This window comes from Sphaerulina musiva (genome assembly GCF_000320565.1).
Source record: "Sphaerulina musiva SO2202 unplaced genomic scaffold SEPMUscaffold_3, whole genome shotgun sequence".
Taxonomy (NCBI): domain Eukaryota; kingdom Fungi; phylum Ascomycota; class Dothideomycetes; order Mycosphaerellales; family Mycosphaerellaceae; genus Sphaerulina; species Sphaerulina musiva.
In genome coordinates, this window is record NW_016017385.1 from 1046324 (window position 1) to 1071380 (window position 25057).

General features: G+C 51.7%; 10 protein-coding genes across 10 annotated transcripts; 2 read left to right on the forward strand and 8 right to left on the reverse strand.

Annotated features, from left to right (window-relative positions):
* Nucleotides 1-568: 568 nt before the first annotated feature.
* SEPMUDRAFT_148062 (uncharacterized protein) lies at nt 569-1188 on the reverse strand. The gene has a single exon (XM_016904674.1). It carries the CDS (start codon nt 1023-1025, stop codon nt 777-779), a length of 249 nt encoding a protein of 82 aa, XP_016762423.1. The 5' UTR covers nt 1026-1188; the 3' UTR covers nt 569-776.
* A 282-nt stretch (nt 1189-1470) lies between these two features.
* SEPMUDRAFT_27650 (DUF1168-domain-containing protein) lies at nt 1471-1779 on the reverse strand (the record flags this gene model as incomplete). Its single annotated transcript, XM_016908431.1, has 1 exon — nt 1471-1779. A coding segment is annotated over one exon (309 nt), but the record flags the coding sequence as incomplete, so codon positions are not given.
* A 323-nt stretch (nt 1780-2102) lies between these two features.
* Nucleotides 2103-3780, forward strand: SEPMUDRAFT_131996 (phosphoglycerate mutase-like protein; the record flags this gene model as incomplete). The annotated part of the gene is made up of 2 exons (XM_016902463.1): nt 2103-2225; nt 2282-3780. The coding sequence occupies 2 exons, from the start codon at nt 2103-2105 to the stop codon at nt 3518-3520; spliced, it is 1362 nt and encodes a 453-aa protein (XP_016762425.1). The 3' UTR covers nt 3521-3780.
* A 3032-nt stretch (nt 3781-6812) lies between these two features.
* On the reverse strand, nt 6813-9441 carry SEPMUDRAFT_162457 (uncharacterized protein). Its single transcript, XM_016908005.1, has 3 exons — nt 9117-9441; nt 7884-9057; nt 6813-7830 (listed from the first exon to the last, which is right to left on the reverse strand). Exons 2-3 carry the CDS (start codon nt 8761-8763, stop codon nt 7235-7237), a joined length of 1476 nt encoding a protein of 491 aa, XP_016762426.1. The 5' UTR covers nt 8764-9057; nt 9117-9441; the 3' UTR covers nt 6813-7234.
* A 413-nt stretch (nt 9442-9854) lies between these two features.
* Nucleotides 9855-10820, reverse strand: SEPMUDRAFT_140090 (protein CCC1; the record flags this gene model as incomplete). Its single annotated transcript, XM_016902924.1, has 3 exons — nt 9855-10111; nt 10179-10269; nt 10335-10820. The coding sequence occupies 3 exons, from the start codon at nt 10818-10820 to the stop codon at nt 9855-9857; spliced, it is 834 nt and encodes a 277-aa protein (XP_016762427.1).
* A 1435-nt stretch (nt 10821-12255) lies between these two features.
* Nucleotides 12256-13762, reverse strand: SEPMUDRAFT_148064 (uncharacterized protein). The gene has a single exon (XM_016904675.1). The coding sequence runs from the start codon at nt 13739-13741 to the stop codon at nt 12287-12289; it is 1455 nt and encodes a 484-aa protein (XP_016762428.1). The 5' UTR covers nt 13742-13762; the 3' UTR covers nt 12256-12286.
* A 202-nt stretch (nt 13763-13964) lies between these two features.
* Nucleotides 13965-18806, reverse strand: SEPMUDRAFT_62551 (C2 domain protein). The gene is made up of 2 exons (XM_016909607.1): nt 14793-18806; nt 13965-14736 (listed from the first exon to the last, which is right to left on the reverse strand). Exons 1-2 carry the CDS (start codon nt 18471-18473, stop codon nt 14155-14157), a joined length of 4263 nt encoding a protein of 1420 aa, XP_016762429.1. The 5' UTR covers nt 18474-18806; the 3' UTR covers nt 13965-14154.
* Nucleotides 18807-20041: 1235 nt separating this feature from the next.
* On the reverse strand, nt 20042-24905 carry SEPMUDRAFT_155073 (uncharacterized protein). The gene has a single exon (XM_016907599.1). The coding sequence runs from the start codon at nt 22872-22874 to the stop codon at nt 22017-22019; it is 858 nt and encodes a 285-aa protein (XP_016762430.1). The 5' UTR covers nt 22875-24905; the 3' UTR covers nt 20042-22016.
* On the forward strand, nt 20190-20441 carry SEPMUDRAFT_25295 (uncharacterized protein; the record flags this gene model as incomplete). The annotated part of the gene is made up of 1 exon (XM_016908391.1): nt 20190-20441. A coding segment is annotated over one exon (252 nt), but the record flags the coding sequence as incomplete, so codon positions are not given.
* Nucleotides 24261-24905, reverse strand: SEPMUDRAFT_40430 (uncharacterized protein; the record flags this gene model as incomplete). Its single annotated transcript, XM_016908784.1, has 1 exon — nt 24261-24905. One exon carries the CDS (start codon nt 24903-24905, stop codon nt 24261-24263), a length of 645 nt encoding a protein of 214 aa, XP_016762432.1.
* Nucleotides 24906-25057: the final 152 nt, after the last annotated feature.

Sequence of the window (25057 nt, forward strand, 5' to 3'; positions counted from 1 at the left end):
CGGTAAATCGGAATTGAAGTCGCCAGAATACAGGCCACCCACGCCGGTACATGTCTCTCCGTGCTGAAGCCCGAGATGCCAGTAGTATGTAAAAACATCCTTTCGAAGCATAAGCTATGTCGATATGCAGACTAGAGAAAGTGAATGAACAACGACGTTTGTTTCTGCCATCCTAGGAACCTGTCAGAAAGGTTCATCTCCGGGAGTCCGGGCAAAGTTAAGGTCGAAGGGGATATGTGATGTGATTATGTAAGTAATATAAGACATGCACTCGTTCTGAGGTCCCACGCATTCGTTTGGAGTGCATGCCAAGACATAACGAGTGCAGGTCAAGATTTACGAGTGCAGGTCAAGGATTACGAGTGCAGGCTACTTTTCGAATTGAAACTCTGTCAATAAGGTATGTTGGATAATAGTTCCCTACCTTAGGGTCGACCTGAGAGTGTTCTTAGTTCTAGATCGAATACCACCTAGGTGCAACACCTAGTAGAGTATTCAATAACATTATAATTCAGGCACTACAGGACTTTCCTGGAATCGTCCTGCTCCTTTTCTCTTTCCCCCTGATGAAGATACCAGTAGACATCGCATCTATGTGACAGACCTACCATCAAGTCGATTTCGCCCTTTCCATCCAGTTTCAGTGCTTTCTGGACCACCATTCCGTTGTCACCATGATCTCTCATCAACCAGCAAACAGAGTTTACTATGCTCAGTAACGAATCGCTGTAGGCTCGGATTTCAGGCACGTGGCTACTGGTGACTGAGCAGTCCGGTTATGGCCAGTTGTAGTAAACTATTTCAAAAAGAACAGAATAGCTCACAAGTTCGAACATGTGACTGAAGCAGCACTGATTGTTTGGGAGCTTCTTCTCGGCCCTTACCGGATTGTTTTGCGAGCTCAGGCATTTCGTTTTTGAAAGGCCACTTCTGTCCTTTTTGAAACGCAGAATATCCCCTGCCTTCATGGTGACTTCCCGCAATGGCTGTTCGTCTTCTCCATCGGGCCTCTGCATCGCGCTCATGCAAGTCCTGGGCTTGGACGTGATTGTGGTTCCAGAGCGAAGATCCACTGCTCTGGAAGTGCTTCCGTATATATGCTAAGCCGCGGTTGGTGGTTTGAGGAAAAGCGAGCAATGTCGAATTGACATCTCGCTTCCTCGCTCAATCTTCGTCATGAATGACAACACCGGTCTCTTCTTCCTTCAGCTCTTCTTCCGCCTGTCTTGTCCCATCATCCTGACCTTCAGCAGCCACCTTCTGCGGCCCCAATCTCTTCTTGATGCCCTCATCCGCTTTCGTGCCTTCGTCATCCCCCGATCCTCCCCCACCCTTCTTTCCCTTGCTCTTCCTCGCCTTCGCCTTCTCCCTCTTCGCCCGATTCTTCTCCAGACGCTCTCGGTCCTCCTTTTCCCTCGCTTCCTTCTTTTCGCGAAACACCCTCTCAGCCTCCTCCTCCTTGGTCTCCACCTCCATCAACCTCTGCCTCTCATATTCCCTCCGCCTGCTCGCCTTATAAACATGAAATTCGCCTGATCCCGCACCAGCCGAAGAGCCCTGGACGTTGGCGACGATTTCGGGAGGGGCAGCTAGTGTTTTTGGTTTGCTGGATGCGGATGACGGGATGATTATTTCGCGGTCGGGATTGGCGAAGAGGGCTTCGACTTGGGATGATTGCAGATTTGAAGGGCCGCTTCCGATTGCCCGTTGTTTCTTGGCAGGTCGGTGCGAGCGCGACGAGATGGAAGTGGGAATGCTTTCTGGTATGTTTTCAGACATGGCAATGGAGCGACAGAGTTTCGTGGGGATGAGACGGTGTCGCAGAGAGACAAGAGTGGTATCGTTGTGGTCGCGTAGTCTTGCTGTATTGATCGTACAGACTAGAAATGGGTGTATCGAGGTGTCAGAGGCTTCGTCTCGCGTAGAGATGGTAAAAGAGAAGGAGGCTGTTATTTAGAGTTGGGGAATATAAGTGCAGGCGCGTATGTCCGCTATCTCCGACCGTGCCTTCGTATCCTCGCCCTTTACCTTTGATGCGATCAGGTACCTGAGTTTCCAAGGTAGCAACAACAACATCAGGACCTCCGCAAGAAAGCACCAAAATGGTCAAACCACGGCTCATCATATTGATTAGACATGCGCAATCCGAAGGCAATAAGGATCGTCAAATCCATCAAATGGTGCCTGACCACCGCGTCAAACTGACCGACGAAGGGCATAAACAGGTGCGATATACCTGGTACCCTGTTCTACGAGGTATATAGACTGACTAACAAGACAGGCAGAAGAAGCTGGGCGCCGACTACGAAGTCTCCTGAAACCCGACGACACGCTCCAAATCTACACGTCCCCCTATCGCCGAACACGGGAAACGACCGAAGGCATCTTGAAGACACTCACCGCTCGAGACGATCCCGATGACCCCACTGCAGCGCCTTCACCCTTCAGCCGCGAAAAGATCAAAGTGTACGAAGAGCCTCGGATACGGGAACAGGACTTTGGCAACTTCCAGCCATGCTCTGCCGAAATGGAGAGAATGTGGCGGGAACGAGCCGACTATGGCCACTTCTTCTACCGTATTCCAGACGGGGAGAGTGCAGCAGATGCTTACGATCGTATTTCGGGCTTCAACGAGAGCTTGTGGAGACAGTTCGGAGAGGACGAGTTCCCCAGTGTCTGTGTGCTGGTCACCCACGGCTTGATGACGAGGGTGTTTTTGATGAAGTGGTATCACTGGAGCGTCGAGTACTTTGAGGATCTGAGAAATGTCAATCACTGCGAGTTTGTGCTGATGAACAAGGATGAGAGGGGCAAGTATGTGTTGGAGAATAAGATGCGCACGTGGTCGGAATTGAAGAGACAGAAGCGAGAGGCCGAGGCGAGGGCTGATCCGCAGAGGAGGAACACTTTATCAAGTTTCTTGACGCAGCAGACACAGGACAGCCCCAAGATTCCGCCAAGGAGGTGGGGAGGCTGCAAGGATGGGTGTAACCACGAAAACGAGAAGTTTCCCAGGAGAGCCGGACAGCACCAGCAGAGAAAGCAGACCCAAGAATTGGTATTGCCTGCCCCATTAGAGACGCCCAAAGATGAGGCCGCGGATACTCCCATGGCCCATGTCGAAGCGGCGGCCGATGGAGCGAACATCACTTCCACGACATCCGCACCACAAATCCTACTATCATCGAGACCAAAACCTGCCGTACCAGAATACTTGCAACCAGGACGTGATGGTGGCGGCCTGTCTCGAGCCAATACTCCGCACGAAATGAATGAAGATGAGGACTCGGACGAATACTTCACCTCGTCCAAGAGTCGAACTCTGCCAAACGCTGTGGGCAAGGCGCCTGGTCGCCAAGCTACGCAAGATGACATTGAGAGATGGACCCGGGAAAGCGGCATGAACAGTGATAAGAGGGCTGATCCATTAGGTGATGAGCCGGGAGACGACACGGAAGACGCTGAAAACGTCGAGAGCGCGGAACAACAAGATAAGAGTTTAAGAGGGAGCGTGTACTGAAGATGATGAGACGATTCCAGCGACGACAGACTACAACTTTATGAGATGAGACCTATGACGAATGTCTGTACCACGAACATTACATATACCAAGAATACAGCTATGCCCAGTAAGCGGACCCGCGTGTCACGCCGCCAAGTGGGAAAGAAGAGCAAGCGTGATGCTATCATTCTTCCCGGGTGACCTTTGAACTCCTCTACACTGAGAAAGTCCTCACTGTCGATTACCCAGCGAGCAACAAGTGTCTAAATCACAATTCCAAAAAAAAAGAAAAGAAAAGAAAAAAAAAAAAAAAGAAAGAAAGGAGAAAAAGAAATAAAGAACCCCCCTCCCCAAAACAGCGCCTGGCTCTGGCTTCGAAGCAGCTGGTACTCTGTTACGCTGGCTTCAATGAGGGGGTATGAGATGAGAGTGCCGCGGTTGGAACAGATGGAGGTGGTCCCCTTGGAAATGTCCCTGGATCTTTTTACCGTTGATTTGGCGCAGGGTATAAGATCTTTGATGGTCTCCTCCGTACCCGGAGACGATGAATGGGCCTCTGAAGGTGAACTTCATCTTGAAACCAAATCATCTTGAGTCAAATGATATCCCCAACCAGGTAGTCATCAGGTATATATATCAGATGCTGTTGTTACAAAGAGAAGGTACTTGGAATACTCAGTATTCAATCCAGACCGATCCTCTCTCTTACTCTCTATAAAAGTGTCTCGTATTTTCATCTTCCTATCTCGACTTCAAGTTGCTTAGTAGATATATGTATACCTAGAAATATATACCGAGAAAGTAGAGATAAGTCTAAAGGTTTCCTAGTAGGATAGAATTCCGTCTCTAACAAGTCTACAATATATCTAATCTTCCTATCTTAACTTGAATTAGCTTAGTAGATATATACCTTAAGGAAGGAAGTACTAAGAGACTTCTCTTTTATTTCTTTTTCAACTTCAAAAATATATATTTTTCGACTTGAACATATATCTCCCTCTTCTAATCTCTCCTCTCTAACAAGTCTACAATATATCTGATCCTCCTACCGGCAGTTTGATTAGCTTGGTAGATATATCAAGAATATAGAGAAGCCGAGAGTTGGTATAGAATTGGAGAGTAATCTTCTACTTTTTTCTATTTGGAAAAAATGTTTTTTTCTTATTTCAGTTCCTCCTCTCTAACAAGTCTACAATATACCTGATCATCCTATCTTAGCTTAAACTAGCTTGGTAGATATATCAACAATATAGAGAAGCCGAGAGTTGGTATAGAATTGGAGAGTAATCTTTTACTTTTTTTCTATTTGGAAAATATGTTTTTTCTTACCTATTCCAGTTCCTCCTCTCTTGCAAGTCTGCAATTCGTCTCATCTTACCATCTAGAGTTTGACTAGCTTGGTAGATGTATAAAGGGTACAGAGAAGCCTAGAGTTGATATAGGATTAGAGAGTATTCTTTCACTTTTCCAACTTGGAAAATGTAATCTTTCTATCCCGATTTGTCCTCTCTTACAAGTCTGCAACATATCCAATATTGCTATCGGGAGTTTGACTGGCTTAGTGGATGCACCAAGGGTACAGAGAGACCTAGAGTTAGCATGGAATTGGAGAGTAATCTTTCACATTTTCATATTTCAAGTTGCGTTTTCATTCTTCTCGCAAGCTATCTACCTGCCCCCGCGTCCCCCCTCCCCCGCCCGGCCTAGGAGAGTGGAGCGCCACTCTCCTTGCTCGGCTTGATGAGAGTGGTGATCACGTAGATCACGATCGCGAAGATCGTCCACAACATCAAGCCGAGCGGAAAGCCCGCCCACAACGCCCACCGCTTCTGCCTTGGGCAGGCCTCCGTCACCCTGCCCTCGGTGACCTTCTTGATGCTCTTATCGAAGGCACCGAACCCGAAAGCCAGAGCAAGCGGCGGGATCGCGTAGCATGGGATCGCGTAGCGCTTGGAGACGCGCTTTTGCTCCATGCGAGCAGCTTGGCCCATGGCATGCTCTGGCCTGACGAGCATGGGCAGGGTGGCCGCGGACGAGTCGGCGTAGTGGCCAGGGAGGACGTGGCGACCTGACGGCAAGGTGGTCCAACCCGCCGAGCGCTCCATGAGCTGTGCGTCCGTGAGACGCTTGCTGTTCTTGACCAGTTGCAGGTCGCGGCGCTCGTACTGGCTTCCAATGGCGGCGCGGTGAGAGCGACTCGACTTGCCATTCATAGGACCAAGCTCGATGTCGGAACCGACTACCGTGGGCTTTTTGCCCGCTACAGAATTCACATGGATCGCTCTGTGGGTTGGATCGTTGCTGATGGGGGACCAGAGCGTCGTAGCAGCACCGCGGACATTGAGTGGAGACTCTTGTTGCACTGTCATGAAAGTGCCAGTGCTCTCACTGTAACCGAGGTTATTGTATGGTGATGGCGTGAGGGGAGACGCCAGCAAGCCTCGAGTGTCCGAGCCAGAATTGAAAGCAGAGTCGTGCTGGCCGATTGTGCGACTGAAGTTGAACCTTGGATGGTACGGAGTCCGAGCGAATGCTGCTTGCTTTTTGGGCACGTTGGTCGGTGCAGTGAACTTGGATGTCTCTGCTGCCTCCTTGGCCTTGGATACGAATTGGCGAGAGGTTGCTGGAAGAACACTTCGCAAGCGGTTCAGCTCAGCCAGGTCCGCTCTGCGCTGAGCCCCGTCGATCTTTGGCGATCCACTGTATCCGGAAGCGACCTGCTCTTGTGCAATCTTCGACTGGAGGACATCAATGCGGTGCTCGATGAGGTGACGACGCCTGTCTGCAATGTCCTGGATATCGCTGATGGCCTTCGCAGCACCGAACGCACTCACAGCTGGTGGTACAGATGGGGGAGTGTGGAAGACTGGCGACAATGGTGGCTGAGCAGTTGGTTGCGGAGCAGTTGGCGGCTGGAAGCTGAACCTGTGGTGACTCTCCACAAAGCTGGTATTGGCGTAGCTGTCTGCGCTCATGCCACTGAAACGGTGCGTAGTGCGAAGGTCACTTTGAGAAGGATCGGCTTCAGTGATCCAAGCACTCTGACTGTCTTCAGGATAGAAGCTAGAGCTGCGTAGCATTACTCGACCGAGATCGCCATCGTCATGGTCATCCTGACCTTGGGTTCTCCAGCTCTGATCGCCGTGCATGCCGGGTGCTGCGTGACCGAGGCTCTGGTAGTCATCAGGAGGAACTTCCTCCTTGTCGTCATCTTCAAAATACTCAACGGATGAATTGATTGGAGCATCTGGGTCTGGATCCTGGTAGATGTGGATGTGAGCAGGGTCGACGCAGGTTGCTGGGTGGCAAGGGGAGTATGGTCGGTAATGCGGGTACTCAGCAGCAGCCTCTGGCGTGATGTTCAGGAGATGATTCGTGTTACCGTAGCTCTGGTCGGTGGATGGCAGGTCACTGCAGTCGGTGTAATAGAGAGCCGGCTTACGAATGCCATTGTACGTTGGCTGTGGTGGCGTCGGCACAGGTGCTGCTCCGTCGACAAGATTGCTGAGGAAACTAGGAGGGACAGCACGGTGAAGTTCCGGAGTCTGCAGAGGCGATACCAGTCCGTGAGAACTCTCGTGGCCCGGCTGCGGAGCGGGATCGTCGCGACCATGCTCAATGTCTGGGCTTGTAGCAGTCTCCGGGTCTTCAAAGCGGGACGGCAACTCTCTAGTGAAGTTGTAACCTTCGATGATGTCTTTGAGTGTTGCATTTGTAGTCTGGTCAGATGTCCTATATAGAGCAACATCTCGTAAGTGTACTCTTTAAATGGAAACGACGGGAGCGATCTGTCACATACGCATGAGTATCATCAGGATCTGTAATGCCCAGACCGAGAGGCTGCATGCGAGTTGCATCGTCGCGACGGCCCTCTTTCAGAACCTGGTCAACGTTTGGCAGCGTGCTACGGCTACTGTTCTCGCTGAGGGTCAAGTCAAAAGGATCAGAGTATGGTCTCTGACCGCTGCGATTGGCGACCAGACCTTTGGGGAGAGCGGAGACCTGAGCGATGTCATTTCCACGGGTGCGCAAGATGTTGCGATGAGCAGTCTCGGCGTCCTCGTAGAGAATGCGGCGGGAGTTTTCGCTTGGCATTTGCGATAGAGGCGGCGAGGACTCGCGGTCTGTAGTGTTGTTCTGCATGATGTCTTGTGCAGGATGGTCGTGATCTTCGAAATAGCTGTCCAACAGTCCGTCGATCTCGGCTGGTGTTTCTAGCGCGGGTGACCCAAGGACCAGCGACGCGTGCGGATTGAGAACGTCGAAGCTAGCACCTCTATACAAGATGGTAGCAGGCGTCAAGGGTGGAGTCACGGTGTTGAGATGTCCTGCAAAGTCAGTTCTGCCATTGCATCTGCATGAGCGGTGCATCTGTACTCACCGAAAGTACCTTGCCAATTATCATGCGACGGCGGCCAAGGCCAATTAAGTCTCGACAGCGACACTGATGAAGTCTTCGGTTGGTCTCCCCTTGTGCTCTGCGATTGCTCTGCAGATGCTTGTGATACAAAAGTCTGCTTGCCTGTGTCTTTTTGAAACCGCACAGACTTGCCCTTTTTCAATTTCAATTCTTCTTCTCCTCCGACCTTCTGGGCGTCCTCTGGGAGGCTATACACAGCTGCGTAAACTTCCCACGGTTCGCCTAGTTGAGTGCCACTGCCGCCGCGCGTGTGTGGAAGACGTTTCGCTCGCTTGAGCGAGTCGAACTTACGTTTGGTCCGAAGGGGCTCCAAGTAGTCGAGCGTTTGGTCTTCGTCGTCGGGCTCGACGCGTGAGCGACCTCGACTGATTGGAGTGTGAAACAATGATGATTGGAGAGTGTCGACAGTGCTTGATAACGAAGGCGAGGCGGTGTACGTTCGCGGGCACGGGGTGAGTGGTCGATAGTGGAGAGAAGAGGGCGGAGAGAAGTTGGAATGCGAAGTTGTGTGAGGAGTGCGTGGCAATATTAGGCTTGGCGTCCAAACAGGATTATCAGGCCAGCAAACAGTCGGGTCTGTGTGGGGTGTATGTGCCGATGTAAGGTCTTCTGTCGATGGCTTACGCCGTAAACGTCTGTACTCGAGCTCGGGGGACGGTCTTCGAGGCGGCGACTGTTGGAACTTGTGGAAGTCGTGCAGGGTCAATTGCGGACTGTCCAAGTGGTCTAGGAGATGTAGCGATTCCAGGCCATCATTCAGGCCCTGCGACGCGTAACCGCACGCAGAGCCGTTGGCTGCGCGCCGGGGCCCGTCTCGAAGCGGCCAATCCGCTTCGGCCATTCTCTCTGATATGCCTAGCGAGCAGAACTAGGGGCAAGTGAAGACAGCACGCGTTCTGACAGTCTTCCAGACAGCTGCCCGCAAGACAACAGCTCCTCTACGAGACCCGTGCCACCGGCTCTGGCTATCCAAGGGCACGCGCTGCTGGGCACAAGTGAGGCTGAACTTGAGCCCGCCGCCTCAACGCGAGAACTTCACGCCTCAGGTGGTCCGTGACGTGAGGCCGCAGGAGAGGAGGCCGCAGGAGAGTAGGTGGAGCAGATTTCGCTTGGAATATGAATGCTGGTAATATGTCTACCGCCGCCAGATCAGCACAAGTACTTCCATTCCTCACAAGATCTATGGACACTTACTGAATATGCCAATCTAGGTAGCTGATATGATCTACGTTCCCCCGATCTGTAGCCAATTCCCCCACCGGCTGATGACTAGTGGTGGCACTCGATCCCACGAGGATTAACGCGAACAGACGGTCGTGCAACAGTGCTGAGCTGGAACGAATGGCGTGGTGACAACGGATACGTTCGTTGGTCGCGGGGACAAGGGCATCTTTCAAAGGCCCACGATGAGAGATCTGGAGTGGCGAGACCAGCCGAAGAGCGACTTCCCTTCCCGTGCTTCCCAGCAGGAAAGAGCAGAGACGGATGGAGGGGCAAGAGAGAAGAGGCAGAAAGCAAGAGGCAAGAGACAAGGGAGACCAGAGGCAGGAGGGACGAGGCAAACGAGGCACGAGGCCAAGTGCGAGAACATGATATTCAGGGATGACAGGATGAAAAATTCATCCTCCATCATCCCATCGGCACCACATCCGTGACAGCAGCACGACGACTGTGAAAATTTCATCCATTCCGCAGGTCAGCAGGATGTGTCCGACAGCATCGAGTGCAAAGAGTGGCACGCTTGTGGTGAAGTCAGCAGAAAGACAACCAGTAGAAGTCGGGAAACGCGGAACACACGCCAGATCACGTGCAAAACAGCACACCAATCATCAATTGATCCGCGGCCTCCGAGTAGCAAGCATGTTTCAGGATTGTTCACGCACTTCGTATTGACCGACCATAAATAAGTCCATACCACACCACACATGACGCTTACGGCCTCTCGTAGCTGTCGAATAGCTTCGACGAATTGATTCCTTTCACAATGCCATAAGACACGCCAGCAGCCAGCGCCCCGATGAATAGAGTCTCGACCGCCCCAATGGCCGAATCCCGGACTGAGCAGCCAGTGGCCTTGCCCTTGACATATCCAAAAGCCAGCAGAATGACCACAGTAATGCCGATGGAAACGAATAACGCTTCGTTGATCTGCTTCGTCACAAAATAGGGTATCATAGGGAAGAGGCCGCCTGGAACCATCAGCATGACTGGATTTCCCTTCAAAGGAAGCCCAAATCGCCTCTCCTCCGGTCTTACCGAAAAAGTACGATATGCCCATGACCAAGCCTTCCACCCAGGCCGTCTTCAGCAAAGGCTTCTCCAGTTTCAGCTCAAAGTCCATCATGAACTGTCGTCGGTTGTCAGCATTCCCATCTTGACCAATAAGGCAGGAGATGATCGTCTCGCCTTCACCCAAGCATCTTCATCCTTCTTCAGGCTCTCCACCACTCCCGCAGACGCTAACCGGGGAATCCCGTATTGATCAAAGATGTCATAAATCTCCTCTTCCTCCGCAGCAGGACAGTCCTTGACTTCTCTTCGTTCGCGCTTCTCCTCGACTTCATAATGCTTGAGATCCGTCTTAGCCGCCAAATACGCCCCCAGTCCCATGGAAATCGAACCCGCAAACAGTTCTGCGAGTCCGCCGAGAATGACGACTTTGGACGAGCCGAGCGATGACAGACCCGCCGTCAGCGCAAAGGGGACCGTCAATCCATCCGCGAAACCGATGATGCTGTCTCTGACGAAGATACCGTTGGTGGAATGACCTTCTGCATGTCCGCTCGAAGTCGATTGTGTCGTGGCCTTTTCCACGTCTTGTGGCTTCTCCTTCTTCTTTTTCTTCTTCGCAAGAAGATGATGTGGCAGCCTGAGCTGTTCAGGGAACTTAGAAAACATGTCGCCAAAAGCAGGTACGTGTCCAGCCACTTCCGCAAAGAAGCGTGTATAGGATTGACGGTCCAATATACGTGAGGTAGGTAGGTACCTAAGGTAAGTATATCCAATCGCCGAATCACTAGTGTATAAGGATTTTCTTTTCCTAAGGAGAACACCACCTCGAGCAAGCAATATCCAACCTCGAATCCGTGGAGATGTAGGAAGAGGATATATAGAATTGGCCACTCCACTCTTTGCCACAGCTCACAGAACAACAACAACAGGTAGGTAGGTAGAATCTCGTAGTAGTACCAAGCCAGTCACAAATGACAGATCTGACGTACCTTATACCACCCTCTTCCGAGATCTCAACTCACTTGTGTAAGATATACCTACCTTAGGTACCTATACAGGTAGTTACATTGTGCCTGACATGACATCAGGTGCACCTACCTAGGTACCTTATGTATCGATACGGTAGGTATAGAGCAACAGCAACAACATCAAGAACCTACATCGAGGTATTGGAAGTTACCTACCTACCTACCTACCTTAGGTACTGTACCTGTACCTTCCCAACCTCCTTTCAAGATCCGTTGTCGTTTCCAATCGAATCAAACCGACTCCAAATAGGTAAGCTACCTAAAAAGGAAAGAATCACTCTCGTGAATATCTGGTTCTCGTTGAATACATGTACTAGGAGGTTACCTTGCATACCTTACCTCAGGAACCTCATACCTGTAACCATCACTTTTATTCCTTCTTCCTTCTTTGTTCTCTGCAAGTAATGGCCGGCGCATAAGGTGCACAAGGTTACCGTAGTTTTGGGGGGGTGGAAGCACTTGTGTATTTGTGCGGATTAAGTTATGTACCCAAGGCGAGCAAGGTAAAGAAGGGGGAAGTAGGACTGAAACGAAGGATTTGTCGTGCTCAAGTAAAGTACCGTATCTACATGTTAGGTACAGTACATGTATCTACCCAGGTTTTTTTTACAGAGATGGTAATCTCTAGTTCACAAATCTGCTACAAGTCCTTCCCTTCGGGTACCTACCTGTATCCTCCAGCTCGGCCGGACCCTTGGCTTTTGCGTGTCTCTGGTGTGATTTTCGCTTTTCTCTCTCTCTCGTCAATATGGGGAATTTTGATAACAGTCCTGGTTAAGATGATATGTGGAGGCGCAGGACCCGATGATCAAGAGCTCCATCTCGACACCTGTTGGGAAATGAACTGGCAGTGGCTCCAAGTCGAATTTGTATGTGGGCGGTTCTCGTTTTGGTGATGAATGTTCAGGAGCCGAAGTCATTTCTTCGGTGGGGTAAGCAAGCGCTAAAAATCACCCAATGAGAGTAATGACCAGTGAGCATAGCTGAGGTAAGCATACTAGAAAGTGAATACAGCACGAAATACGCACAAGCGACATGCCAGGGAAACATTCAAATCTTCACGGGTACCTGTAATAAGTGTCCCTGCTGCAAATATGCGGCGCCTCACTTCCTCGACACTTTCTTGTACTTCTTCGCCCCCCTCCCCATCTTCGTCTTTTTCGTCTTCTTCTTCTCATTCTTAATTGTTCTTCTCGCTGCAGTTCTCGCCTGTTTCATCTCTGCTTTCGTCCACGCCTCTCCTTTTTTGCTGGTCACGGCAATGAGCGGCACATCCTCAAGCCCACCGATAGTCGCTCTCTTCGTGCCCTTCTCGGCCTTCCGCGACTCTGTAAGAATCCGAAGCGTAAGCGATTCTTGCTTTGCAATCTTGACCCGAGCCTTTGAAGAATTCTTCGCTTCACGCTCTTTGTGCATCGACTGTGCCCGCGGCTTACGGACGGGCTTTGGCAGCTTCTTCGCTTCGATGCCGTTCCCTATCGCGGTATCGGAAGGGATTGGGACCTCTTTCATCGTGGTGTTGCGGACGTTTCCCGTAGCATCTACGACTTGGTTGGCTTGCGCAGTGAGGGAGTCATCGCCCACGGAATCGACGACAAATGCTGGCATTGCTAGACTCTCCGCGTTCTCAGTCCTCAACTTGCTCTTGGATGCCTTCTTCTCTTCCCGTTGTCGCAGGTACTCCTCAATCGTGATGCCCTTCTCCCATGCCTTCATTTCTCGATCCTTTTGCTTTTGCGCCGACTTGGCCTCTTTCTTTGCCGCTTTGGCTGCAACTCTTGCTGCCTCAGCTTGGTCTTCCCCCAACTGCTTCTCCACACAAGCATTATCAGATGACGTTCCGCCGTTCTGGAGTTCTGCCTGCTCGCCGGGGGAAAGTTGACTGATGACGAACACTTTTGCGACCTTCTTCAGCTGTCGAAGTTGCTTCTCGTTCGAGTACCTTCGCTGTTTCGCAGAGGTCGTGCTCAATTCACCTCCGTGGCCCAAGCCAGCATCCTTGAAAACTGCGGCAACGGTCTCCTCTCCGTATAGGTCGACGACCGACTTGCTATTCGCAAACTTACTCACAGCCCCGTCCAGCAGATTGCGCCTCTTCGCTTCGACCACAAACCTATCCACGGTCCTCAAAACACTCTTCTTCACCCTCCTCTCACCCTCAGTCTTCCGCCTTTTCCCATTCTTACTCTCATACCCGCTATCACTCTCCTCCTCGCTCCTCTTCCTCTTCTTCTTCTTCTCCTCCAGCTGCAGAGTACCACCTTCACTTTCGCCCTTCACGAATCGTCCATACAGGCCACCCGCGAACATTCCCTTCTCCCGGACCTCAGCCAAGGTACTCTTCTTTCCCGTTCCCAGGTCCTTGAGCCCCGAGTCGTAGGCGCGCATCCACCACTGATCGCTAACAGCGGCATGTTTATTCAATCCCACGCCCAAAACATCCACTTTCTTGGAGATGAGGAGCGGTTTGCTGAGACCGCGAGAGTCGGAGCCGTTGTGGGAGTCCAGCGAACCTGAGCCAGACCAGCCGTAGGCTTTGAGGAGCGCTTCGGGATTCATTGTGTACAACGTGGGTAATACTAGCAGAGCTCGGAGGTGGTTGAGGCGCGCTGGCGCAGAAAGAAAATTTGGGCCGAACCCAGGTCAGTCTTGGCGTTCACTCTTACCTCTTAGGGTTTTTTAAGCTTACCGGTGACTACTACAGACAGGCACCTTATTGCGAACACGAGGGCGAGGCAGAATCAATACAATACTCTTTCATTATCATGTACCACAAAATCTGGCCGTCTGGCTACGTTACATAGCTACAAAGGGTATATTCAAACAAGTCACGCTCAGAAAACGCCGCGCTGATATCTGCTCAAGCTGTGCCGTCGATGTCCGTGATCCTGCAGCAGAGAACACATACTTTCCATAAAACTCACGAACCGATTACTCCTTCACGTCCATATCAGTGCTGTAGTCCATTTTCATCATTCCCGAATAGTGCCCCACTGCCTCGCCGGCCCGCCTCTCTGCATGCCGCCTCTCTGTGGCCCTCCTAGGCTCTGACTATACGAATGTCCAGCTTTGCTGGATTGCAGACTCTGCCGGACAATGGCGGCTGCTGCCGCTGCTGCTGCGAGACGTTCTTTCTGCCTGCTTCGGTCTTTCAGGTATTTCTCCGCTTCTGGTCGCATTCTCAGAATCCTCAAAATCATATCGTCGTTGGGATCTGCTTGTGCTTCTTTTCTCTTCTCTTCTTTCGCCTTGCGCATCGTACCCAAGTTCCTGCTCTGCATTATCGACTTCGAGCGCCGTGTGCCACCGAATGCAGGGGAGAGGAAGCCGGCGGGCGCTGACATGCGGTTGGGGCGATTAGCTTGTTCTTGTTGACGTGCTGCAGTGGCGGACGCCATGGCCTCGGAAGTGCGGATGAGGTTGTCTGTCGACTCGAAGTAGAAGAAGTTGAGATTCTGAAGGTCGTGGTACTTTGGGCTTTTGAGTACGTCCGTAGGCACGCCATCTGCCATGCCAGACTCGGGATCCATGGCATTGAAGAATTCGAAGAGGGTCTGTGATACTGGTCAGTACCTAGCTTATAATCGTCTCGGCATTCTTCAATGCTTACCTGAAGCCATTTGTATACCACGTCAACTTCGGTCTGGGTGAGTGGTCTCTGTACCGATACCTTGTCGCTGAGCGGTGGCACTAGCAGTCCCTCAATCTGGACTAGAACTTCCTTCCACAGCCTCGTCATGACCATGGTCATCGAGCTTTCGGTAAGTGTCTGCTTCATAATCGCAAAGTTATCATCGAAATACTGCAGCAGTGGTTTGAGTGCGTTGTTAGCTTGGTCGACAAGTGCAGAACCGGTTGGTGCTTGCGCTGAAAGTCCGGCGACAGGCGCAGATCGGCCTTGGACCTGATTCGACACCTTGGCAAAGTAGCCACGCATCGTATTCATCGATACGCCGGCAATAGCTGCGGAGGTCGAGGTGTTGGTCAGACCACGTAGAGTCCGGCGCGACAGACATTGCTGAATATATGCCAATAATTTGTCGGTAATCTTGCGTGTCATGTCACGCTCAGTACGCTTCAGAGTGCGGAAAGCTTTGCCAAAGTAGAACTGAATGTCGTCCCGTTCGCCCTCCATTGTCACGCGCACCAGCAGACGGCCTTGAGTGTCGAGATCGAGCCAGTATTCGCGCGGAAGATAGTCGTTAAAGTGATTGGGGTCTAGCTTAAGACTGGTGCGACCAAGGCAATCGTGATCACCAAGTGCGTCCCAGTCCCACACTGTCGCGATGACATTCAGAGGGCCTGTAGTCAAGATGTCGATCGTCTCGTCCCAACGAGGGCTCAGCGACTGGTAGACGGTTCTTGTCTTGGCCAGACGTTTCTGATACTCGTCGCCGAGCACCACATAGGGATCGCTCAGCCCGTTCATGTCTCCTGCCTTGAGATCTTCCGCTTCAATGATCTTGATTGTGAACATGAACTTATTTTCGCCCCGCTTTCGCACGTGCGGTGGCGGCGGTGGTTCATGCTTCTGTATAGCTTGCACACAAGCATCGACATTCATCTCCTGCTCAACCTTATCAAGCTGAAGTGTTGCAAATTCAATGTTGTTGATCTTGACAAAACTCTCGGGCCAAAAGTTGAAAGGCTCAATCTTCTGGCTCAGGCTGCCGGTAACCCACGCGTCACGAGCAGCTGACATCCACTTTTCTCGCTGAGTCTGTTGAGCACGAGCTTCTTGCTCTGGCGTCTGTCTGTCCATTTCTTTGGCAAACTTGGCCTCCAGTAATTCACAGTACCGTGCCACACCTTTGCCAATGGACTTACTAATGGCTGTCATAAACTTCGCGTATTGCAAGTCGTTGTCCCAATTGAGCCTGAGTATCCGTTCGATACTCTCGTTGAACATACGATAAATATCGACCACGCTCTGCGAATGCCGCTCGTCATCAGTTGGCGGCTCTCCGCGCTCCTTCGCAGCAGGCTCCTGTCGTATCTGGAAGTCGTCGTGCTCGACAGCGCTTTCGACCCAACCATGTAGCTTGCTGTCAGTCAACTGTATCCATCGCCAGACGAATTCTTGCAAGTGATGCTCAATGTCGAATGTAAACTCCCTTCCAGGCAGAGCTTGCGAGTATACAGCACGAATCGAAACCATTTCGCCATACAGCTCGAAGCCGTCTTCCACTGGCACTTCTTCATTCTTCGACTTGGTAACTTCCATGATTCGAGCAACAAGTTCCTTGGCGTCACTCGAGAATGAGGGCAGAATTTCTTCGACCAGTATAGCAAGTGGCTTCACTCCCAGGACGTCCGGCGTCTTCCTAAAACGCTTCTGGATCTTGTTGCACATGGCCGTCACCGACTGTCCAAGTTGAATCACGTTGTAAAATTCCCAGTTTGCCGAGTCGTCCGGTACGTTCTTTGCAAGGAGATCGTGGTATTGATCCCGCGCTTTTGCACGCAATTGCTCCGACATCATGCTAGCAAATGTCGCCATATCTTCTGCATTTCGGTGGAAGGATGGGTCGGACCAGATGTGCTGATCCAGTATGAGCAAAATGCTCCCAATCGGAGGCAATTTGTTTTCGTACGCATGCTGGAACATTTCATAAAATTCTCGCAACAGAGCATCCTGCAGGCCATTCAAAACGGTCTGTATCGTGGCAAAGTCGGTAATGGTCCACCGGCTTCGGTCGTGGAAGTCTGCATGAACTGAATGTCCCTTGCCCTTTTTCACTTCCGGAGGTGGTGCCTTGGCGAACTGAAATGCCATGTCTAAGGTGTCAAGTGATATTTCTTGGTTCTGGTACTTTTCTCTCATCACGTCCAAAAACAGGACTAGTCTTGTGAAGGGCGGCACTCGCCATCGTAGTGCGATTTCATTGAGCAGATCCTGGGTCTGTGGGGAGAGCAACTTGGTGCCTTCTCCCATTGTCTGTAGATCTTCATCTTCGAGATCGGCTGTCAGCGCAACCTTCAAGGTTTGTCTGTAGTACGCCCTGGTATCGGGCGGGATGAACGTGAAGCTGGCATGAGTTGTGTCCGTTGACCCAGTACCTGAGTCGTGGGGTGAGGAATCACCCAAATTGAGACTGCTCATGTCCACTGGCTGATCCAGCGGGTAACCCGAGTCAAATTCGCCGCTCTGTTTCGAGAGTGACTTGCCGAGCTCGCTATACATGCTATCGCCATGTGCCATTGGGGGAGCCTTATATTGGGCTAGGCTGCCACTCGAGCTTTTGGCTAGATTGGGATCCGATTGCAGCAGAGCCAACATGAGTTGACTCAGATCACTAAACTCGCCTTTTCGCCATGCCTCGTACGCGTCGTCCAGATCGAAGTCGTCCTTAGAGAGCGTCGCTCTGGTGTTCAAACTCATATGTGTCTGGTATTCCTTCAGGTCTCGAAGTGCTTCCTTCTCTGTCCATTGTTCTTTGTGTGCGTTGATGTCGTTCTGCGCCTGCGCTGTTGGCTTCGAGAATATCCTGCACACTCTGATAACCAGCGGCATATCCTTGACTTCGTAAGATCGGGGCACTTCCACCTCGACACTCGATCCTCCATGTCCACCATTCCTCTGCTTTTCGTCTGCAAGGTCCTGGTCATGCTGCAGCAATTTTGTTTCCAGCGATTTCAGCCTACTTGTCAATTCTGGTCGGTCTCTCGCCCACTCGTTGTTGTTTAGTGTGCTACTGATGAGCCTCACAAACAGCGCAACATGGCGATCGACCATGAGCTTCCATCCATCGTCATCAGGCGCCTTCCCCAGCTGCAATGTCCCGGTCGCCTTCGAGAAGAAGATCAACAAGAGGTCTTCCACCTTGCGATCTTTCTCCATGCTCTTTCGGAACGTAGGGTTCTTGAACTCATTGAGAAACACGCCGAATGTCCGCTTGATATCATTGTTGTTGAACTCGGGCATCCTCTCCGTACCCGTCAACACACCGGTCAAGCGTTTGTCCAGGGCAGTCATGAAACCGTGCGGGAACCTAGTGCTCTTGCTGTCCCGGATCAGGCTAAAGTCCTTGACCATATCGTTGATTGACGTCGAGCTCCGCTGGATGGGCTTGGACGTATTGGCAACATGCTGCACTCGTTTCTGTCGCGGTTGCAACAGATATGCCAGGTAGGCGGCGCGCAGAGCGTAGAGGTAGACATCGTGTTCGGAGACGTGGGCGACGCGTTTGGCATGGCTGCCGCTCATGTTGCGGCGCAGAGTCTCTCTCGTGGCGGCATGTGAATTGGTGCGCCGACTGTTGGTCGACGAGTGTATGGACCGTCGTTCCATGTTCTCCCGTCTCCTTGCTATCTGAGTTCCTTGGTCAAGGGATCGACTCTATCTCGTCTATACCTTGGGCTGAGGTGTCCCTCTGAAGCCTGGTATGCTGTTGCTGCCCACGTGTTGTAGTGGCCGTAGAACTATGGCAGCAACATGGATGCAGTGGCAGGCTGGCAGCGATAACCTGGTCCCGCCCGCTGGTTGCCCTCTCCTTCAGCCGATGATTATTGTTGCACCTCCCGACCGGCTTCGTATGCAAGCTCTTTCCCTGCTTTTTCCCGGTGATGCTCAAAATATGTGCGCTCGAGATGCGAAGACGGTTCGGTGTGGTATAGAATATGGTATGGCAGCAGGATGTGTGGACAACAAAACGACGGCAGATTGCTTGAAACAACGTACAACGACCTAGTTCCGCCTAAACACACTTGGCGCCACACGAGTGGCACACGTTCTGCGGCGGGCGCTAGTGACATCACGCGATTTCACAGTCTAAATATACAGGTTCTTAGCGCGTCTTCACACAGACCCTCTTGAGACTTGACTCTACCTATCTACCACGCTCATCACGTTGACAACACCTCGGTCTTACATTACCATTGCATTGACGCGCCTCCATCTATGAAAAACCGCTGCTTCAACGACTGTGCGGTCCCATGTCTGCTCAACGTATCCAGCACCAAACTTGGTAATAACTCGCGGCCTAATCTGGCGATAGGGAATGTCTTTAACTGCGAGACACACTCAGACGCCGGAGCTCTCTAGTTCGAATTGTCTCGTGATTTTGGGTCGTAGGATGTCTCGAATTTAGAGGACTTCTGATGAACGTAGATACAGGTATGTATCTGCGACTTGTCGTCTAAGCAATGTTTCTCGCGAATATCAGACATTTGGGACTTCCCCCGATGCAAGCAACAAGTCCACAACACGTTCGCCAGAAGCGACTACCTTTCGCTTGTGGCATGCATATCGACCAAGTACGGAGAGGGAGGAATCGTTTGGATGATCGCTGCCATAATTGACGCTTCGAAGAGTGATGGGCAGGCCTCACGCCACACTTTGTGGGACATGCTCGTCGATTCTCGCTTTCCGGGTCTTCCTTCTTCTATCACTATAGGGACTCTTGACTGCTTGGGCGTCAAAAATCAATAGGAAAGACACGATAGGCGTGATCACCTCACACAGTCGTGATTCCCATCCCCTATCCAATGCGCTTTCACGCCACCGGCGTTGTGAGTGTCGTGAGCAGACCCGCTGTAAACTTCTTGCACGAGCAGACCTATTGCCCTAGCCAAAGTCATCACAGTACAGTCGTGGGTGTTCTGGCGACTTGTAAGTGCTGCTACGAGAGCTCTCCAAGGTGAGGTTCTGGGTGATGCCGTGAAAAGAGTTTCTATTGCGGTTCAAGGATGAGTGATCCACCTTCGCTTCAATAGCCAATCACGAGTGACCAGCTCAATCATGACTTCTTGGCATCACATGTGATTCTGTCACATGCGCGTTCACGACGCCAGCCTCTCCATTGCGCCCTCTCGCAGCGCTTTCCACATCCTATACCGCATATTATTCAACTCCACCGACATGCAGGCACTCGGCGACGACCGTATCAGATATTTCGACAGCACGTAACATATCCGTGGTACATACCCGTGGTCACCTCACTACAAGCATACTTCCGCCATGAATACTGCCGTCACCATGAATGCCTCCGATAGCGGTCCCACTCCCTCGAGTCCCCTTAGTTCCGCCAACGCAGCAAAAGCCCGCTTGACCGAAGAGCAGAAGAAGAAGAACCATATCGAATCGGAGAAGAAGCGGCGCGAAGCAATTCGTCAAGGCTTCGACAGGCTCTCCACCCTCGTGCCAGGCATGCAAGGGCAAGCCCGCTCAGAGGCTATTGTGCTAGCGGCCACAGTCGAACACATGAGAGCCATGTTGGCACAACGGGAGCAGATTGCCGCTGCGGCGACTGCTAAGGGGTGGTCGAATGAGCAGATTGGACGATATTATCAGCTTGCGGAGATGGAGGCGAGGCAGATGGAAGGTGTGCCGCTGCAACTCAACTCAGCGGGCGTTCCGGTTGCGAATATGCATACAATGCCCCAGGTGCAGGCGCAGATCCAGAATGCAGGAGGACAGCGGTCTTTGGAGGCAAGTACAACTAGTCCACATGCTCCTCCGGGCGCACCTGCCACTGCTGGGAGCAAAGGTGGTGGAGGTGTCGCTATGCCGGAAAATGCTGTAGGTCGTAGCGAGAGCCACAGCGACAGTCCAACAGAAGCAAAGCCCCGAGAAGATTGAGCGATCTTTCACAGACTATTATGCCGCATACAAATACATGACAGCGTGTAAAACAATGAAACTCAGCAGGCAGTGCAAGCCTGCCAAACCAACGTACGATAGCCGTAAAAAAGCTTTCGCCGAAAAAGAGAAAAGACCGAGCGAGCGCAAGCTGGACGCTGCGGGCGCAGGACTGGGCAGCAAGGAAACCAGCCGAGGCAGAGGGATCAGGAAGTGAAAATGATTGCTCGGCAACAGGCGACGAGAGCGAGCATCGCGACAAATGGTCACAAGAAACGACTACATTTCGTCTGTACCCTCTGGCATTGGCTGAAAAAGAGCGTTTCCACCGTGAGCGAAACGCTCGGCCCCGAGATTCGCGGCTGGAGGATTCTGTGTATGCCGCACCTATTCATGAGGCTGCAATTGGAGAGATAACAGTCAACGAGGACTTGCGTGAGTTAGCAGAACGGGCTATGACGATCTGTTCGCTGCCTGCGATGCCGCTCAAAGTCGGTGGAGATCAGGATATGAATGAGAAATTAGAGAAGGTGGCATTGACCAACTCCTTGAAGGTCAAGATGAAGCAGACATTGATCTATTGGCAGGCATTGACCTGGAAGTAGACGGTGACCTGAATGCGCAGATTGACTCGGACGAAATGGAGCGGACTCTTCAATCTTCGAGGGAAGAAGCTACTACTCAGCATGACGATGAGCTCGAGTTCAGAGTCGATGCCTCCCAGTCGCAGGAACAGGCATTGCAAGGTCCGCAGTCTGCGTCCAGTCGAGCCGACATTACCAGGAGGAAGCGCGATGTCATTGAAACTTTTGGATGCTGCGATAATTTATTCAGATTCTCATAACGAAAACCCCGGGTAAAGTGGCATCGAGTTTCTTGTCATTTAACATTTTGCCGTCTTTAGCCAAGGACTTTTTCGTATATATTATGCTGCTTCCTAGTCGTTTTGCTAACCACCGACGACTTCGTGACGATGATGAAATCGAAGGCGAAAAAACATAAGAGTTCAGCAATGGGAGATGTGCTGTTGACCAGATGATATACTCCAGAGCCTGCCTGGAAAGCCAATTCATCAAGGAATGAATCTGCATACACTCCATCTACAGAGTTTTCCCCAGGCAAACAGGGGGATCCGGAGAAGCATAAACCTCAGCGGCACCATCGCCATCAAAATTTCCTTTGCCTACTCCTACGGCAGAGGGCGGGGGACTCTGATGAAGACCTCTTGAGGCCCACATTCGTAGGTGATCATCTTCAATCCCAGCTATAGCCCAGCTCTCGAAACATTGTACGATCATCCTCGCTCCAACCATGATTGGTAACACGAGAAGTCACTACTTCTCCTTCCGTCTCAGCAATGTATTTGCAATTCCATTTTAAGTTCTCCACGCGTTCCCACAGCAATCCACTTCTCGCAAACCGGCTCAGCCAGATCCAGAAGACGCCAGAGACGGTGGCGAGCTGCTGCGGATGATTGTTGGCGAAGACTAGACCTTGTGGCGGCTGTATGGCGCGGAGATCCGGTTCTATCTCAAGAAGTACCGTCTCCAACTGTAATGGTCTAGATAGAGGCTTTCCGCGGGACAGGTGGGGGCCGAAGCAACAGTATTGCCGCACCAGATGGAATATGGCCCGAATGATTGCATTGTCCGTGTCTGGGGAGGCGGATGTCAATGACGACTCGTAAATGTGCGATAGTCGGATGTTGATTTGCAAGCTGGTAATCTGTTGAGGATGCGAGGGAAGGTGTTGCCATGTTGCTGTAGATGTGGTGGGAGACAAGTTGAGATCGACGACAGCGGGTTTGATATCAATCATCTGGTTGAGTGCGGTAGTTTGCGCGAGTTCTCGAATATCTCTGTTCGTCGTTCGGCAGCAGAGCAGTAAGGTGTACCATACTGGTCGAGGGCATTGAGCTGTGTAGTTGAAGAGGAGGCCTCCATCGGCGATGTTGTTGTCATGCTCTTGCTTTGCTGGCATTGGAATTTCGTTCGCTTTGTATTCTCCGAGGTCATCATACCTGCGCAGAGAGTCACGCAACGCATGTTGATAAATGATGTCTCGAAGCTCCTGAGGAAGGCTTAAGAACGGACTTGGAGTTGTGGATGCCATCGTGTACGCATATAGCACAAGACGTGTTTTCGTCGTGGTGGTGATCTTGCCAGTAAGTTGGGAGTACGGACGACAGAAGGGCAGAGAGCTCGGCTGGATCTCTCGCGATACATATTCGCATTATCTGCAACGGTTGCGCCAAGTGTTCATATCCAATAATGTCGCAATGAACGGCACCCATGGAACAAGAACAGCTGATGTGAAGCTTACCCCTCACGCCTGCCCAGCCATTCGCGGGACCTCTATTGATATATCCGAGTGCTGCCGTAGAAACCAGAATATTGTATATATGGGTATGTGGTCAAGGAGGAGCCGGATATGTGGAGACTGCAGCTGATCAACGAAGTGCTCACATCTCGTGAAGCTACCATCTACATGTAGGTACAATACTCGAAAGTGCCAAGCCATGCTATTCGAGGTGCGTAGCGGTTGCGCTTAGAGTGAGCGCAGGGCAAATAAGTCATAATGGCCAGTATGAGCTGGAGGGTTCTGCTAGTTCCTGAGGGAGGCATCGTGACAACATCTCTTACGCTACAGGTATGTAGCAACTGGAAAAATTGCAAGTGCTGGTCCAGCTCATGCCTTGACAGAGTCATCGATGACTTGAGTTGCCAAGCTACCTCCGATCTTGGCATGATGTGTCACGGAATACCTGGTAGCCGTGGCCGTGTTGTAACTTGGTGTTGGTCGATCCCTCCTCAGCAGTGACCATGCATATTTGCAAGTGCTGTCTGCGATATATGGCTAGCACCTCAGTGGCCCGGACAGTCTGTCCACGTTCCATTGAGGCTGAGCCGGCAGCGGATCAGTTTCACAATCAATTCGAGTCCACTCATCCCAATACGCTACCAGCACCACCAGTGCCTGACGCTTCAGGTCAGACAACCTGCTATTGTACCCAAAAATGCTGACGGAAGCGAGTTTACCATGATCAGCACAGCTCCTTGTCTTCGGGAGCAGTAGCGCGCAACAAGGAGAGTGGTTCAGTCTGGTAAAGCTCGAGAAATCTTTACAGGCAGATGTTGTTGTAGGCATATTTGGATCCAAATGAAGCACTTGTGCGATTCCAGTAGTGGCAAGCATCGCGGGCAGGTCACTGGGCACTGCCACAGACCACTTTGATTCAGAATCGAGCTGTTGCAGACTCTCCGGAGGCAAGGAGTGGTTAGAACATCGAGTCGCAGTCTCTTCCGTCGCACATGAGTTTCATCCAGGTCCCATGTAGTCTCGTGCGCTTCGACAGAGACCTCAAGCCATATCAAGAAGGCGCCACTGGGACACATGCCCTCTGTCCGGGCGAAAACCCCTAAATGGCTTGCGGCAACACCAGCAGCATAGTCTTCACGTGCGCGTTCTCACACGCACAGCGTAGCGGAGAGATATCCTTCAGCAGATAATGCCATCATTCTCGACCCGAAGCTCCTCATGGCCTTTGCCGTCCTTCGTCTTGCGCCGTTTCTCATTCCTTTTACGCCTCTTCTCCTCCCTTTCTTTCTCCAACTGCTCCTCCGTTGTCTTGATCCTGGTCTGCAGATCAGTCTGGTCATGCACCTTCTCCGCCTCGAGCTTCCGCTTCAGATAGTCGAACCTCTCCTCCACTTCCTCTAGTGTCGCTCTCCTCACTTCTCCGCTCTCACCTGTTGCGATGAGATGCTGCTTGCTGTTCAAATGCTCCACCCATTGCAGATTGTCCTTGAACGTCAGGTCGCAAGCATCGCAGTAGAAACCAGCGCTTTTGCCTCGCTTGCCTTGTCCTGCTCCAGCAGCAACGAGGGTGGTCTTACCGACCTGCTCGGCCACATTCAGACGCTGCTGCCGCGCCTCGGTGTCCTTGTGATCGGTCGGCGTCGAAGCACGACGATGATATTTCTTGCCTTCTAGAGCAGCTTCATATCGCGCCTTGCCTTCCTCTTTGATCTTGGCGTCGCGATCGCGCGCTTTCGCTTCGTACTCGCTGCGATCCCATGTCCGACGGAAAGACGTGTCGCTGGCGCCATTCGACGCGCCATATGCGCCTTTGCGGTCAGCCATGTCTTGTCGGGTGTCGAGACCGGTGTATCGTGGCTAAGAGGATGCCCAGAGGAAATGTCTTGGAAGTTGCATAGCCAAGCATCGAACAATAAAGGACAGGGAATCTTCGATTCACTCTTGCCCTGACTTTCGTCACCAACCTAACGACTGGA

Coding starts and splice junctions, on each gene's coding strand:
- SEPMUDRAFT_148062 (XM_016904674.1), bottom strand. CDS start 1,025: ATGAGCGCGATGCAGAGGCCCGATGGAGAAGACGAACAGCCATTGCGG.
- SEPMUDRAFT_155073 (XM_016907599.1), bottom strand. CDS start 22,874: ATGGCATCCACAACTCCAAGTCCGTTCTTAAGCCTTCCTCAGGAGCTT.
- SEPMUDRAFT_162457 (XM_016908005.1), bottom strand. CDS start 8,763: ATGGCCGAAGCGGATTGGCCGCTTCGAGACGGGCCCCGGCGCGCAGCC. Junction 7,831..7,883: donor TAATTGGCAAGGTACTTTCG/GTGAGTACAGAT, acceptor CTGACTTTGCAG/GACATCTCAACACCGTGACT.
- SEPMUDRAFT_62551 (XM_016909607.1), bottom strand. CDS start 18,473: ATGGAACGACGGTCCATACACTCGTCGACCAACAGTCGGCGCACCAAT. Junction 14,737..14,792: donor TGGTATACAAATGGCTTCAG/GTAAGCATTGAA, acceptor CCAGTATCACAG/ACCCTCTTCGAATTCTTCAA.
- SEPMUDRAFT_148064 (XM_016904675.1), bottom strand. CDS start 13,741: ATGAATCCCGAAGCGCTCCTCAAAGCCTACGGCTGGTCTGGCTCAGGT.